Here is an 11176-nt window from a genome sequence, read left to right as displayed (position 1 = left end):
AGGTTTTGGCTCACCCCATCCGTGCCCATGGGGTCCTGGGCTCCAGGGCAGACCCTGCTGTGCTGCATCTCATCACGCAGCACACGAGGTGGGGGCCTGGTCCTCCAGCTGACCATGGTCCCTCCTGGCTGGGGGTTCAGTTTTTGGTACATCAATGCCCCCAGCATGTCTCTTTTTGCTGAAATCAGCCTGCAGAGGAGCCCTGATGATTTCAACCACCGCTGTAATTCTGCACATTGACACCTCTCACATTTCAGGAGCACCAAAGACAACCCATTTCTACTCGAGAATCTAATTTCATGCCCCTCAATTATTCCTGTCTGTCGTGTCACTGCTTCAGCAGTTCTGGGGAGGCACAGCTGCTGCTGCAACGGGTGAAGCCTGGAAAAATACATTTTAAAAAATGTGAAATGTTTGCCTTAGGAAGGTCCTGGCACTAGGTGCTTTAAGCAGGTCACTTGGCTTCTGTCACTGCCACAATGCAAATCTGTGACTGGAACAGCCAGATTGTGTCTCACTGGATTTTCTGTGTGGGAAAGACAGTCCAAACGTGGAATGAAGGTGGTGGGGAGCAGCCAAAGGTCTCACTTGTCTGACAGCTCCTGTCCCAAATTCACTTTGTTGACAGGTGTTACCTCTGCAAGAGGGACTCCCAGCACTAGACCCAGATATAAAGAGAGGACATACTTATCAAAATTCATCAGGGTGGGGTTTCAGCAGAGAAATGGCACAAGAAGAGCAGAAATCCTGATGATTCACATGATGTCCAGACAAACTCTGCTTTGGTTCTGCAAACAGCCCTGGCATTCACAAGCTGCTGCCACCTCATTAAGCTGGGAAAGCTCTGGGTGACCAGCAAAGTCTGTTCCCACTGTGGCTCTCAGGCTGCAGAGGGGCAGGCCCAGAGAGCTCAGATTTCTCCAGGAAGCTGAGAAAAATCTCCATGTTCTGGTAAAGTTCTCTTTATTTACAGTATTCTTCTTTTTGTACATACCTATAGCAACATCAAAAATTATTCACAAAGCTTAACTGAATGTAAAAATGTCCTCATCCAACACAGTTTGTCCTCTCAATACCTGTGGAAAACTTCAACTGTTCTCATGCAGCAACGAGATTGTCTGAGCATTGGTTTTTAGTTTTTCTGGCAGAATTGTAGGAAACCACCTCAGAACTTGTACAGAGATACTTTTACTCACCTTTTTTCTGAACACCTTTAGGCACCGAAGTTCTACAGAATCAAACTCAGATTTGCTTTTAGAAATGTGAGTTGGGGAAGGAAGAGGAGAGATACAGAAGAACTTGAGCTCCTAAACAAACACAGGAGTGCAACTGGAGCACATTGGACACTTTTGCACTTACAACACCTGCCTCAGAACCTCCTTCTCAGTTCAGGTAAAAATATATTTGATTCAATTTTATGAACAAGACTTTGCTTCTGAGGTACTGAGATTTAACAAGTTCTCACATATTTTTACTTTCCCTTTTGTTCAACCCCCAAAGTCCATCATGAAAAATTTGCAGAAGGACATTAAAAAACTGCCAGTCACTTACTGCAATGCCTGGGGAAAAAGTGTCAGGTGCTCACTTTTATTTGTCTTTGAGAGTGGAAGAAGTTACATGAAATGTAGATATTGTCCTTTGCAACCAAATGATAACAGTTATCTGATACACAGCACATTCAAATTCCAGGCCAAACTGTGGTCACATTTTCTGACACAAGTAGTTAACCTTGGAAAAAAAGTAAGGCTGTCACAATTTGACCTTCTGATCAGAAACAGAAGATTTAGATACTTATCAAAATTGGTTAGCAAAGTTACAGACCTCTCTTCTTGCTGCAGCCCCCCTAAAGTTCAGTGTAGGAGAAGAAAGATTTGGTTTAAGCCATTGGCTGCAATCCCTAGTGCCTGTTAGTGCTGTGGAAATACAGTGCCTGCAGAGTCTGGCTTAACCACGGGCTAAACTGAACCCCAAAGGGCCCAGAGCCCTGGACTGCACCCCTGAGGAGGCTCCTGCTGCCCTGCTGCTCCAGGCACACCTGCCTGGGAAAGCCCTGGGCTCTCCCATTCCAGCCTAACCTCCCACAGTCTTGGTCTGCACTCATGTTTGCTTCCCCACACTTCCAGGCACAGTCCCAGGCACAGTCAAGGCCTCCAGGTGCAGTCCAACCCCATCACAGTCCACCCCCATCCTTGTTATCCAGGAATCTAAATCCATGCAAGTGTGTATCTGCCTATGTACAGGGATCTGCAGCAACACTGCTGAGCCAGAAAACAAAACCAAACCAAAGCTCTGGTTTTTCCATCCCTCCCCCAACTTCATGCTCCCAGCAGATCCTTTGTGGAGATGATCTGGAAGTCACTTAACTCTTTGTGGAGGCAAAGGATGCAGAACAAAAGCAATCCCTTAACCACTGCTTGGCAGCTCCTTCTGCTCTCTGCCAAATTAATTCTGCACCACACTGGTCGCTCTGCTGGTACCAGTGATCAGCAAATCCCTCTCCCCTGAACAAGCCAATCCTTCAGCAATCAGCTGAGCAAGTTCCTGGCTAGGAAAGCAAAGCTTATTCCTGCTGATCCTGCAGCCACGTGCTCCTTCCCAGAAAAGCCAACAGTGCCCCTAACCCTGAAGTATGAGCTTGTCTTCTAGAAATGTAAAGAAACCCAAACCCAATCCAGCTGACCCATTCCACGGATTTGAGCATGTTATCAGTACCAGTGACCTTGCATTGTAGTAAAGAACTCTTTGATCTTGTCAGTACAAAATGTGCTGCTTGGAATTTGGGGTCTACTGCCTTCCTCTATTTCTCTCTTTAAAAAGGAAGTATAATGTAAGTTAAGCTGAAGTTCAGAAATGCATATATTTTACTTAAAAACATTCATCTGTTCAAAATTCAAAATAAACTTTATGGGATACAACAGTTTGGTTTTTTTTTTAAATAACATTTCATTCAAACTGTATATAATTCACTGAAGTATTCGTACAGCAAACAATGGTTAACCCTTGAAAACCTGTAGAAAAAGATTTTCACACAAAAAAAAGGAAAACCAAAAGTGAGTCCTCACACCCACCCACACTCACCCAAGCACACACACACCCAAGCACACACCCACACACACAGGCTGCAGCAAAAGCAGAAAATTGGAGGCCCAAAAGGAAAACAATGACTGATTGTTCTATCCAAAGTCCAGGTAGCTCAGGAAAAAAACCCAAAAAACCAAAACAACCCCCCGAGAGTCCTCTGAGTAAAGAAACTACCTCAAGAAAGTTCTCAAGTGCACTGGAGACCTGATCATTTGAACTGTTTCTGCAAAGCAGCTCCCTGCACCTGAGAAAAATGCAGCCCAAGGTGACTTGTGCAAATATAAGGAGTCAGGAGTATCTCCTGCTGTTCCTTAAGGAGACATGAGGGGTGTCCATGGATTCAATTAGTCTTTGATCATGCAAGGTACTGCTGGAGTGCTGTCTTCGCCCTGCAAGGAGGAACAGCCCGTTAATCACCAGGGTTTGGCTTTGTGGACACGCCGTGCCAGGAGGGGAGGGAGGAGGGAGGGGACAGCTCTGGAGGAATCTGGCAGTGGGGCAGAACTTCTCTGTGTGGGCTGTGACTGGTGAAGAACCCACCTGGCACCTAAAAATCAGATGATCTACCCAAGTGCAAGCCGAGGCACCTCCCAGCACGGTGGGACCTGAGGGTTGTGTGTTACCCACACCTGCAGAACCCTGAGGAGAGCAGGGAAGAGCAGGGGCTTTGTCACACACTGCACTGGGACAGGCAGGGCTTTGAGCTGAGAAACCCAAGAGCTGTCACAACTCAGCACACACCAGAAGGACACCGGTCCTGTCAGGAATCCCGTCAGGAATTTTGGCCCCCACCAAAAACATCCGATGAGGTGGGAGGGAGAAGAGAAGCAGCAGCCAGTCTAACACTGGGATTGATGTGATCTAACACTGTGCAACATTTTTGTTAAGAAAAACACACGTCCCAGCAGTCTGGGGTTACACCTGCATCATCACCTCGGCTAACTCAGGGCTTCCTCCCACCTGAAGTGAGAGGTTTTGCTCTTCCTTTGTCCCCTACAGCTCCCAATGTGCTACTGGGACCTTGACAGACTCTTCCAACTTCTCCAACTCAGCAACTCAGAGGAGGATTATTTATTTTTCCTTCCAAGTTTCCTGCTGTGATCACAAGCTCATGGAGGGGGCTGGTGTAGCAGAGGTGAGTATCAATATATTCCTGATTATCACCTTCAGTGCTGATACTCTGCCACAGATTTCAAACAGAGAAGCTCTAACTTCACTGCAAAGATGTCTAAGAACACTGGGACATCTTTCATAAAACCAAGAACCCCAAATTCAGTACATTTTAAAACAATGCACAGTTTTGAGTTGTGTTGTCTGTGTGTGACTTCTTCCAAAAATCAGATCATCTCCTTTAGTTTGTGGAAGAAATAGGAGTTGTTACTAAGTGTAGGTGGGATAATTGCAAAAATTAACAGAAACCCACAGAAATTATCCTGAGCTGTTTCTGTTCCATGTGCTTGGGAAGCAGCTGGATGATCTGTGTAAGTACTAACAGGAGCAACAGAACAGGTATGTGAAAGGCTACTGTTGAGCTTCATTAGTTTAAAAGAATTTAAATGACATTAACAACTGTTAATGATGATCCTGTATTATCCTTTTAATTCATAGAGTTATGTGACAGTTGACCATCGTTCCAACTCTCTGGAACTTTGTCAGTAGTCCAAGTTCACACAAATACTGTGTGTCTGTGAGATTTCACAGAGGACTCTCCATTGCTTTAGAAGACTTTAAGAGTAGTTATTTCATACTATTAAGAACTTCAGTAAAATTCGTTATTCCTGAGCAATACAAACCCTGCTCCTTAAATAAGGGCTCATCACCATTTCTTTTTACACTGCAAAGCTCTGTGCAACGGAGCTTTGTTTTTTGGGGAATTTTTCTGTAATCATAAGCAAAGATTTCCCTTTCATCATCTCTTTTGGTTTTTCCTTATACTCACTTGTCACACAGATTTGGATCTGATGACTGACTCAGTTTATGTAGAATATCCACTATTCCCATGTCTCGGAGTTTATCCTGGCGTTCCTGTGAACCTACGACGACAAAGCACATTGCTGGGAACACCACCAACCCCAAATGTCTGGGGGACAGGAGGGAGGAGTGGCAGCAGGAACCAGCCTAGAGGAGGGCTATGGAACACAGCTCAGCCAGGGCACAGCCATGGAAACACTCCCTTCCCACAGGAGGTCCAGCTCCTTCTCCTGTTGCCCCTGTGCAGATGTTCAGAGAAGAGAAAGTTTTGAAGGCAAAAATCTTTATCCTAAGGTAAGAAGCTTGGCTTGAGTTGGTTTATTCTCATCTCTCTGATTTCCCAGGATTTGTATGCAGAGAACATTTAACTGGAGGTGTTTCTGAGCCCTCTCCACCTCTCACCACAGCTGTATCTTCCTGTGCAGCAGCACCTTCAGCCCTCTCCTGGTGACATCCCATTCTTCCAGGCCAGGACTCTCCTCCCCAAATGCCTTCTCCAATTTCTTCCAGTTCCACCCACAAATCCTTTGACTGGTTGCAAGTCTCACTGCCCAAGCCACCCATGCTGAGGAAAATTTCTTTGCAACAAACCCCCTTTCTAATCCATTTATCCTCTCCAATGAACCTGTTCCTTCCAACAACGAGTTCCCACAACCTCTTCAAGACTTGGAAGCTCTTACCAGGATTCTCTTTCACTCCAGTTGTTTTCAGACCTCACAGAAATGCTGCAGGTGAAAACCTGCCACTGTGTGACTCTCCAGCTCCTGTTTATTGTCCCTCTGTCTCCCCCAGAACAGCTCTCTACACTCTCCTCAATGTTCTCACCGTTCCCACCCATTCCACATCACACCTAGAATGAAGGCTCCCGTTACACTTTGGATCCCATTGCAAATATTGGTTACTATGCAACAAAAGCCTTTTGACCAGAATGGTAACTTGTCTATGCATTAATAATGAGGCTTTCTTACCTTCCTCTTCATTCCATATGAGATTAGATATACAGAACATGGCAGCAAGCTGAAGTTTAGCATTTGAATGACTCTAAATAGAGAAAAACAGAACTCAAGTTTAGAAGAGAAATTCAGAATTTCAGAAGACTTAGATTTTGTCATTCATCCTGTCATAACTACAGTAGCAAAGCTGGGACTAATTCTTATCTACAACTTCTTTCAAAGATAGGGCCATAATACAAGTACTTGAGTAGTGCTCAATCACTTCCTTCCAAATATTTATTGACGTCTGCAAGATATGCCTTTTCCAAGATCATGAAATGTTTTCCAAGGGGACTTGGTATTGCTGAAGTCACTGTAACATTCTTATGGGAAATAACCACTGCCTTTTTCTTTTAATCAGCTCCTCAGTACCCCTCTGGAACACAGAACTGCACCCCAGGAATTCTGAACCACCACTGGGTTCCTGGAAGTGAAGTGCGTGACAGTGAAGAATTCACACAACAAAATCCTCAAGCACTTTCCTCTTCTCATTCCTGCAAAAGACCAGCATAAAACCCTAAAGAGAAATTGCCCCTACCATGTAGTATTTGATTTTCTGCAGGATGTCATCATTGGTCATAATCAGTTCTTTTGCTGTCGTGCCATCTGCTATATTGGCAAGGATACATAATGTCTGAAAGAGAGAAAAACCAGGAAGTTCTTTGGCCACAGATCACATCCCATGATTTATACAGCTTCCCTGACAGCTCTGAACTCTGACAAACAATCCCTTCAATTAGTTTTAATATCTTTAATCTGGAGTTTCCAGCTTGCTTCCATCTAGGGCCAATGCCAAGGAGGCAACGGCTGTGGGGAACAGCCCTGGCCAGAAACAGTCACTGCCATGTTAAAATGAAAAGCAACATTCATTAATTCATTATAATGAGGAAAATTGTAAGTCTCTCATGGAAATCTACAGCATATAGAAAAGATTGACTACCCTGGAATACAAAGCAGTCTGTTCTGTATCAGGGGCTGGGGGGAAAAGAAAAAAACAACAGCAAAACCCAACCATATCCATCTAGTTCTGCAGGTCAGGGACAGGAGGGACTGAGGCCTCTCTGCTGATCTAGCAGAGGAGTAATTTGTTTTTGATAAGTCTAATCACAGTTGTTGCCTGCAGAGGTAACTCAAACTACTAATGCAGCTGCTTTTTTCCTGAAAGTCAGAGAAGCCACCGCACAGAATTCCCTGGAAGCACCTTGGCCCGTGCTGGCACTGCCCTCAGACAGCACTGATGGGCACAGTCAGCTCCCCTGGCTCTCAGGGGGCACTGGGAGATGCTCAACAAGTTCCTTCCCAAAGAGCTGTGGAAGAACTTCACCCTCATTTCTGGGCATGCAGGGAGGGCACGGAGCAGGACCAGCACTGGTGTGGTTTGTGTCTGAGCTGCACTGCACTCCTGTCAGCAGCTGCACACACTAATTACTGCCAGGCTGCTAATTACATCCTGAGGAGCCAGGCAGGGACAGAGTTCTGCTGGAAATCTGGGCTCTTGTGTGCACACAGGCAGGGCTGGATGTGTGACCTGGTGCTGAAGGAAAAGCAAGCTGCACCCCAGGGACCAAGGAAATGCTTTGTGGATAAAGGCCCCAGACTCCAAAGGCCATATCCATCCCTGGCCCTTTCCCAGAGTACTTCTCAGCTATGCTGATACTCCTCCAAAATAATTCCCACACCCTTGGCAAGGTAAATAACCTGCTGCTGCACTAAAGGCCACTCCTGTCACCAGAGCTTTACCAGGGAGAAGCTGGTTAACCCTCAGCTGTCTCAGAGCCATGGTGACTTTGCTGGCTGGTAAGTCTTCAGGGCTGTTCTTTGCTAATTTTGCACTTAAATTGCCATCAAAGGCCTGTCTGCCTTCAACCCATTCTCCAGGAGCAGAGATTCAGACCAGCTGTATTTCTCCACCCACCTGCCAGGCTGTTTGCTGCCCATATCCACCCTAGGCCAAGGCAATCCTCTGGAATCTCCCACAGCTTCTCACTGCCCCCATTCTTCATCACCACATGAAGAAACAGGGTTCTCCAAGTGACTGTCCTGTCTGGCACAGGAGTTAACCAGCCAAATTCTGCCCATCAGTGCTCTGACTTTGGCTGTAGCATCCCCACAGAGGTGTCCCTGTCCCCTTACACTGCACCAATCCAGGATGTTGTTCCCTACTAGTCATCTCTTTCCTTCTGCCTTTCCTTCTTCAGTTTTCATTTGTCAGGGCAGGTCCCTCCCCACATTTTCCTGCTCTTTCCCCTGCTAGTGCCTCTGTTCTCTTCCTACCATCCCCTTCCTGCCCTGCAACTGCCTCATTTAATTCTTCTGCTCTTACATCCAGCACCCCCCTCTTTACCAAACCTACATTTACAAAACCATTTTGAATTCCATTCAAACACCTTTGTAATAATCCATCAGAAAGAAAAGCATTCTTGCAGGTACTCAAGTTATCCACCTGACATCTCATTAAAATATTCACAGCACATCATAATCCCAAACAAAAATGCCATATTGTGAACAGGAATCATTCTTTGCTGTTTCTTACACTTTATTCTGCCAAGACAACACAAAACAAAAAAGGTACCTGCTCTTTGACTTCTATATTGTGCTCCCCTTCCAGAATGAGGGTCACTGCTTGCATGATTTGCTTCCCATGAGTGCTCATTATATGGTCTATGTGCTGCCAAAGCAAGGAGGAAACACATTTAGTTGAACTCCCCAAAGAAGGTACATTCCTACTTCAATCACTAAGGGAAGAGTAGCAACACTGCACACAGAGCCCAGCTCCTAGAGAGCTCTCCCAAATCCAGGAGTTTATCACAGCAGAAACACTTTGTAACATTGCTCTTCATGTGAAGCCTTGTCTGAGAGAGCATCACACAGGCCTTGGCTGTGATTTCCCTGTCACCCAGAGAGAAGGCACTGGCTTCCCACTCTTACAGTCTGGAGACTGAATCCTGCTGGAGCCAAGCTCCAAGTATGATGCTGCACTTAGAAACAAGCCCTTCTCTTCTGGTAACAGGGGGATAATATCAGAGGGGGGTAAGAAAACTGCTGCTTCTTATCTGGGATTTGCTACTCTTACAGGAACACTGTGACCAGGTCTGATTTCCAAAGCCTGAGACAGTGCAGAGACATAAGCCATGTGCACTGCTTATGTCTGGGAAAACTGTCCCAAGTTCACTGGATCACAGGGAAAAGGCCATTTGATGACACACCTACACTAGAATAGCAACAATCATTAGAAGTACCAGAAAAAGATAAACCAGATCTACTGGATGAACTGATCCCGAACCTCAAGGGCGACAGGAAACAGGCACCAGAGATGACCAGCACATGGCACATCACAATTCCTTAAGGCTTTAAGGACTTAAAATCGCTAATAATGAGATTTCCTTGGAAAGTTGCTGGATGAGTGAGTTTTGGGTAGAGAATGAGAATGGCTGGTTCTGAGTTCCAGATGAAAAACACCTTAAGTGACAATGAGACTGTGCTGTGAAGAGCTCAGGGTGAGTTTAATGAATGACTGGTTATTAAATATCTTTTCACATTTAGACAGAGCTAATTTTCTATGAAGCCTATTGAGACTCAACGAGTACAAACATCAGAAGATTTTTTGCAGTGACCTTTTTATGGCAGAAACACAATACGTGATAAATGCACAGTAGAGGCTTCATGCTTTTTTTCCCCCCACAAAAATGATGGCTTGCCAAATGTTTGCTGCATGTTTTCCCTCTGTTCTTCACAGGGGATTACCCCTTTCTTTTCCTCCACCAATATCTCTTTCTCCCTGTCAAAAACAATTCACGGGCTTACATTTTCAAACCATTTTATTTCAGGGTGTAAAACGAACGTAGGCATTTTGTAAATGCACAGTCCCCCAGTCACATTCACAAAGCCAGTACTAGCTATACAGCTGGGTAAGAACACAAGTATTTCAGGGGTCAAAAAAGAAGAAACTCAAGTATCTTTAAGATATGGACCTCTCCACACGCTGCCTCAAGAGTGCAACCCTCCTACTATTGTGCTGGACAAGTTTCACTGTCAGGAAAATTATGTTGCTGAAAGGTAATTGCAATGGAACTGAACATCAGTGTAAATGTCTGGCTCTGCATTTGGTAATAATTACAGTGTTTCTGTGGATCTAGAGAATTCTTTCAAACGTTTCCTTACACTGATTTGTACACTTGGTTGCAGGTATTTGAATAAATCCAAAGGCTTCAGGTTTTAGCAAGATCCTGAACATTGGTCTTACACAGAAAAATAACCTGTCTTATAAGGAATGTGTTGTGTTTACTGCACGTGTGATCAGCTCCCAGAAGGGCTGTTTGCAGCTCCACTTACTGGGCGAGTGGAGAGCAGATTCCTGAGCAGCCCCAGCGTCTTCATCAGCACATTGACGTCGGAGTCAGAGAGCAGCTGGAAGAGCTGCTCCGTGCTCAGCCCTCGCAGGATGTCCGACTTGATCTTCTGTTCCGCTTGAAAAGCCATGTTCTGCAAGAGACAGACACCTCCTCACTCATTTCTTACCTTAAACCTGGGCTTTCGCTCTTCTAGGAGACTATTCCCTGCAGGAATATATCCCTCCCACATTGATCTTGCAAAGGCTGTGATTTCTGACCAACTGCTACACAGTGAATTCAATTTGCACCCAGTGTTGCAGCTGACCTGGTTATTACCTGCTTTTATTTGTCCCCTAGCATGCTACTGACACTTCTTAACTGCTGCCCTGAACGAGCCTGGCAACAAAACTGGTCTCAGAACTGAAGAATTTATTCTACTTTATGGACTAACAGATGAAGTGGTCGAGGCTGATACTGTTTTTCTTCTGCAGTTCAATGCAAAGACAAGCCAGATTTCAGCTACTTTATTTCTGATAACGACCGACAAGTTCTTTAAGTTACATTCCCAAACATTTGAAGGAGCTAAATGCCAAGTGGAATTTCATCAGTGTGCTCTACTCACCATTAAAGCCCAAATGCCGTTCACTCGCAAGGCAAGATTCTCACTCTGTGTTAAACTACATAGAAGTTCTATGGCTCCTGATTCTAAAATAGGCTGAAAGAGGGGAAAAAAACAGAGCTTTAAAACACTAGACTAATTGCACACATGAAAATGCAAATACAATAAAATACAAATATATA

At 45.0% G+C, this 11176-nt stretch overlaps 1 protein-coding gene across 2 annotated transcripts in view; it reads right to left on the bottom strand.

Annotated features, from left to right (window-relative positions):
* Positions 1-946: 946 nt before the first annotated feature.
* The window catches only part of ARMC8 (armadillo repeat containing 8), a 30388-nt gene continuing 20158 nt past the window's right edge, over positions 947-11176 (bottom strand). For both annotated transcript variants that reach the window (XM_017826320.1, XM_017826319.1), the window contains 7 exons: positions 10998-11090; positions 10377-10526; positions 8617-8712; positions 6583-6678; positions 6021-6093; positions 5021-5114; positions 947-3470 (listed from right to left, as the gene is read on the bottom strand). In XM_017826320.1, the coding sequence (XP_017681809.1) occupies positions 3437-3470; positions 5021-5114; positions 6021-6093; positions 6583-6678; positions 8617-8712; positions 10377-10526; positions 10998-11090 (636 nt within the window). In that variant the 3' untranslated portion in view covers positions 947-3436. The remainder of the gene's footprint in view (positions 3471-5020; positions 5115-6020; positions 6094-6582; positions 6679-8616; positions 8713-10376; positions 10527-10997; positions 11091-11176) is intronic.

Source organism: Lepidothrix coronata, unplaced genomic scaffold, assembly GCF_001604755.1.
Source record: "Lepidothrix coronata isolate B3197 unplaced genomic scaffold, Lepidothrix_coronata-1.0 Scaffold125, whole genome shotgun sequence".
Lineage (NCBI taxonomy): Eukaryota > Metazoa > Chordata > Aves > Passeriformes > Pipridae > Lepidothrix > Lepidothrix coronata.
The sequence above is the reverse complement of the archived record's forward strand: the minus strand, read 5'-3'. Positions and strand labels throughout refer to the sequence as shown.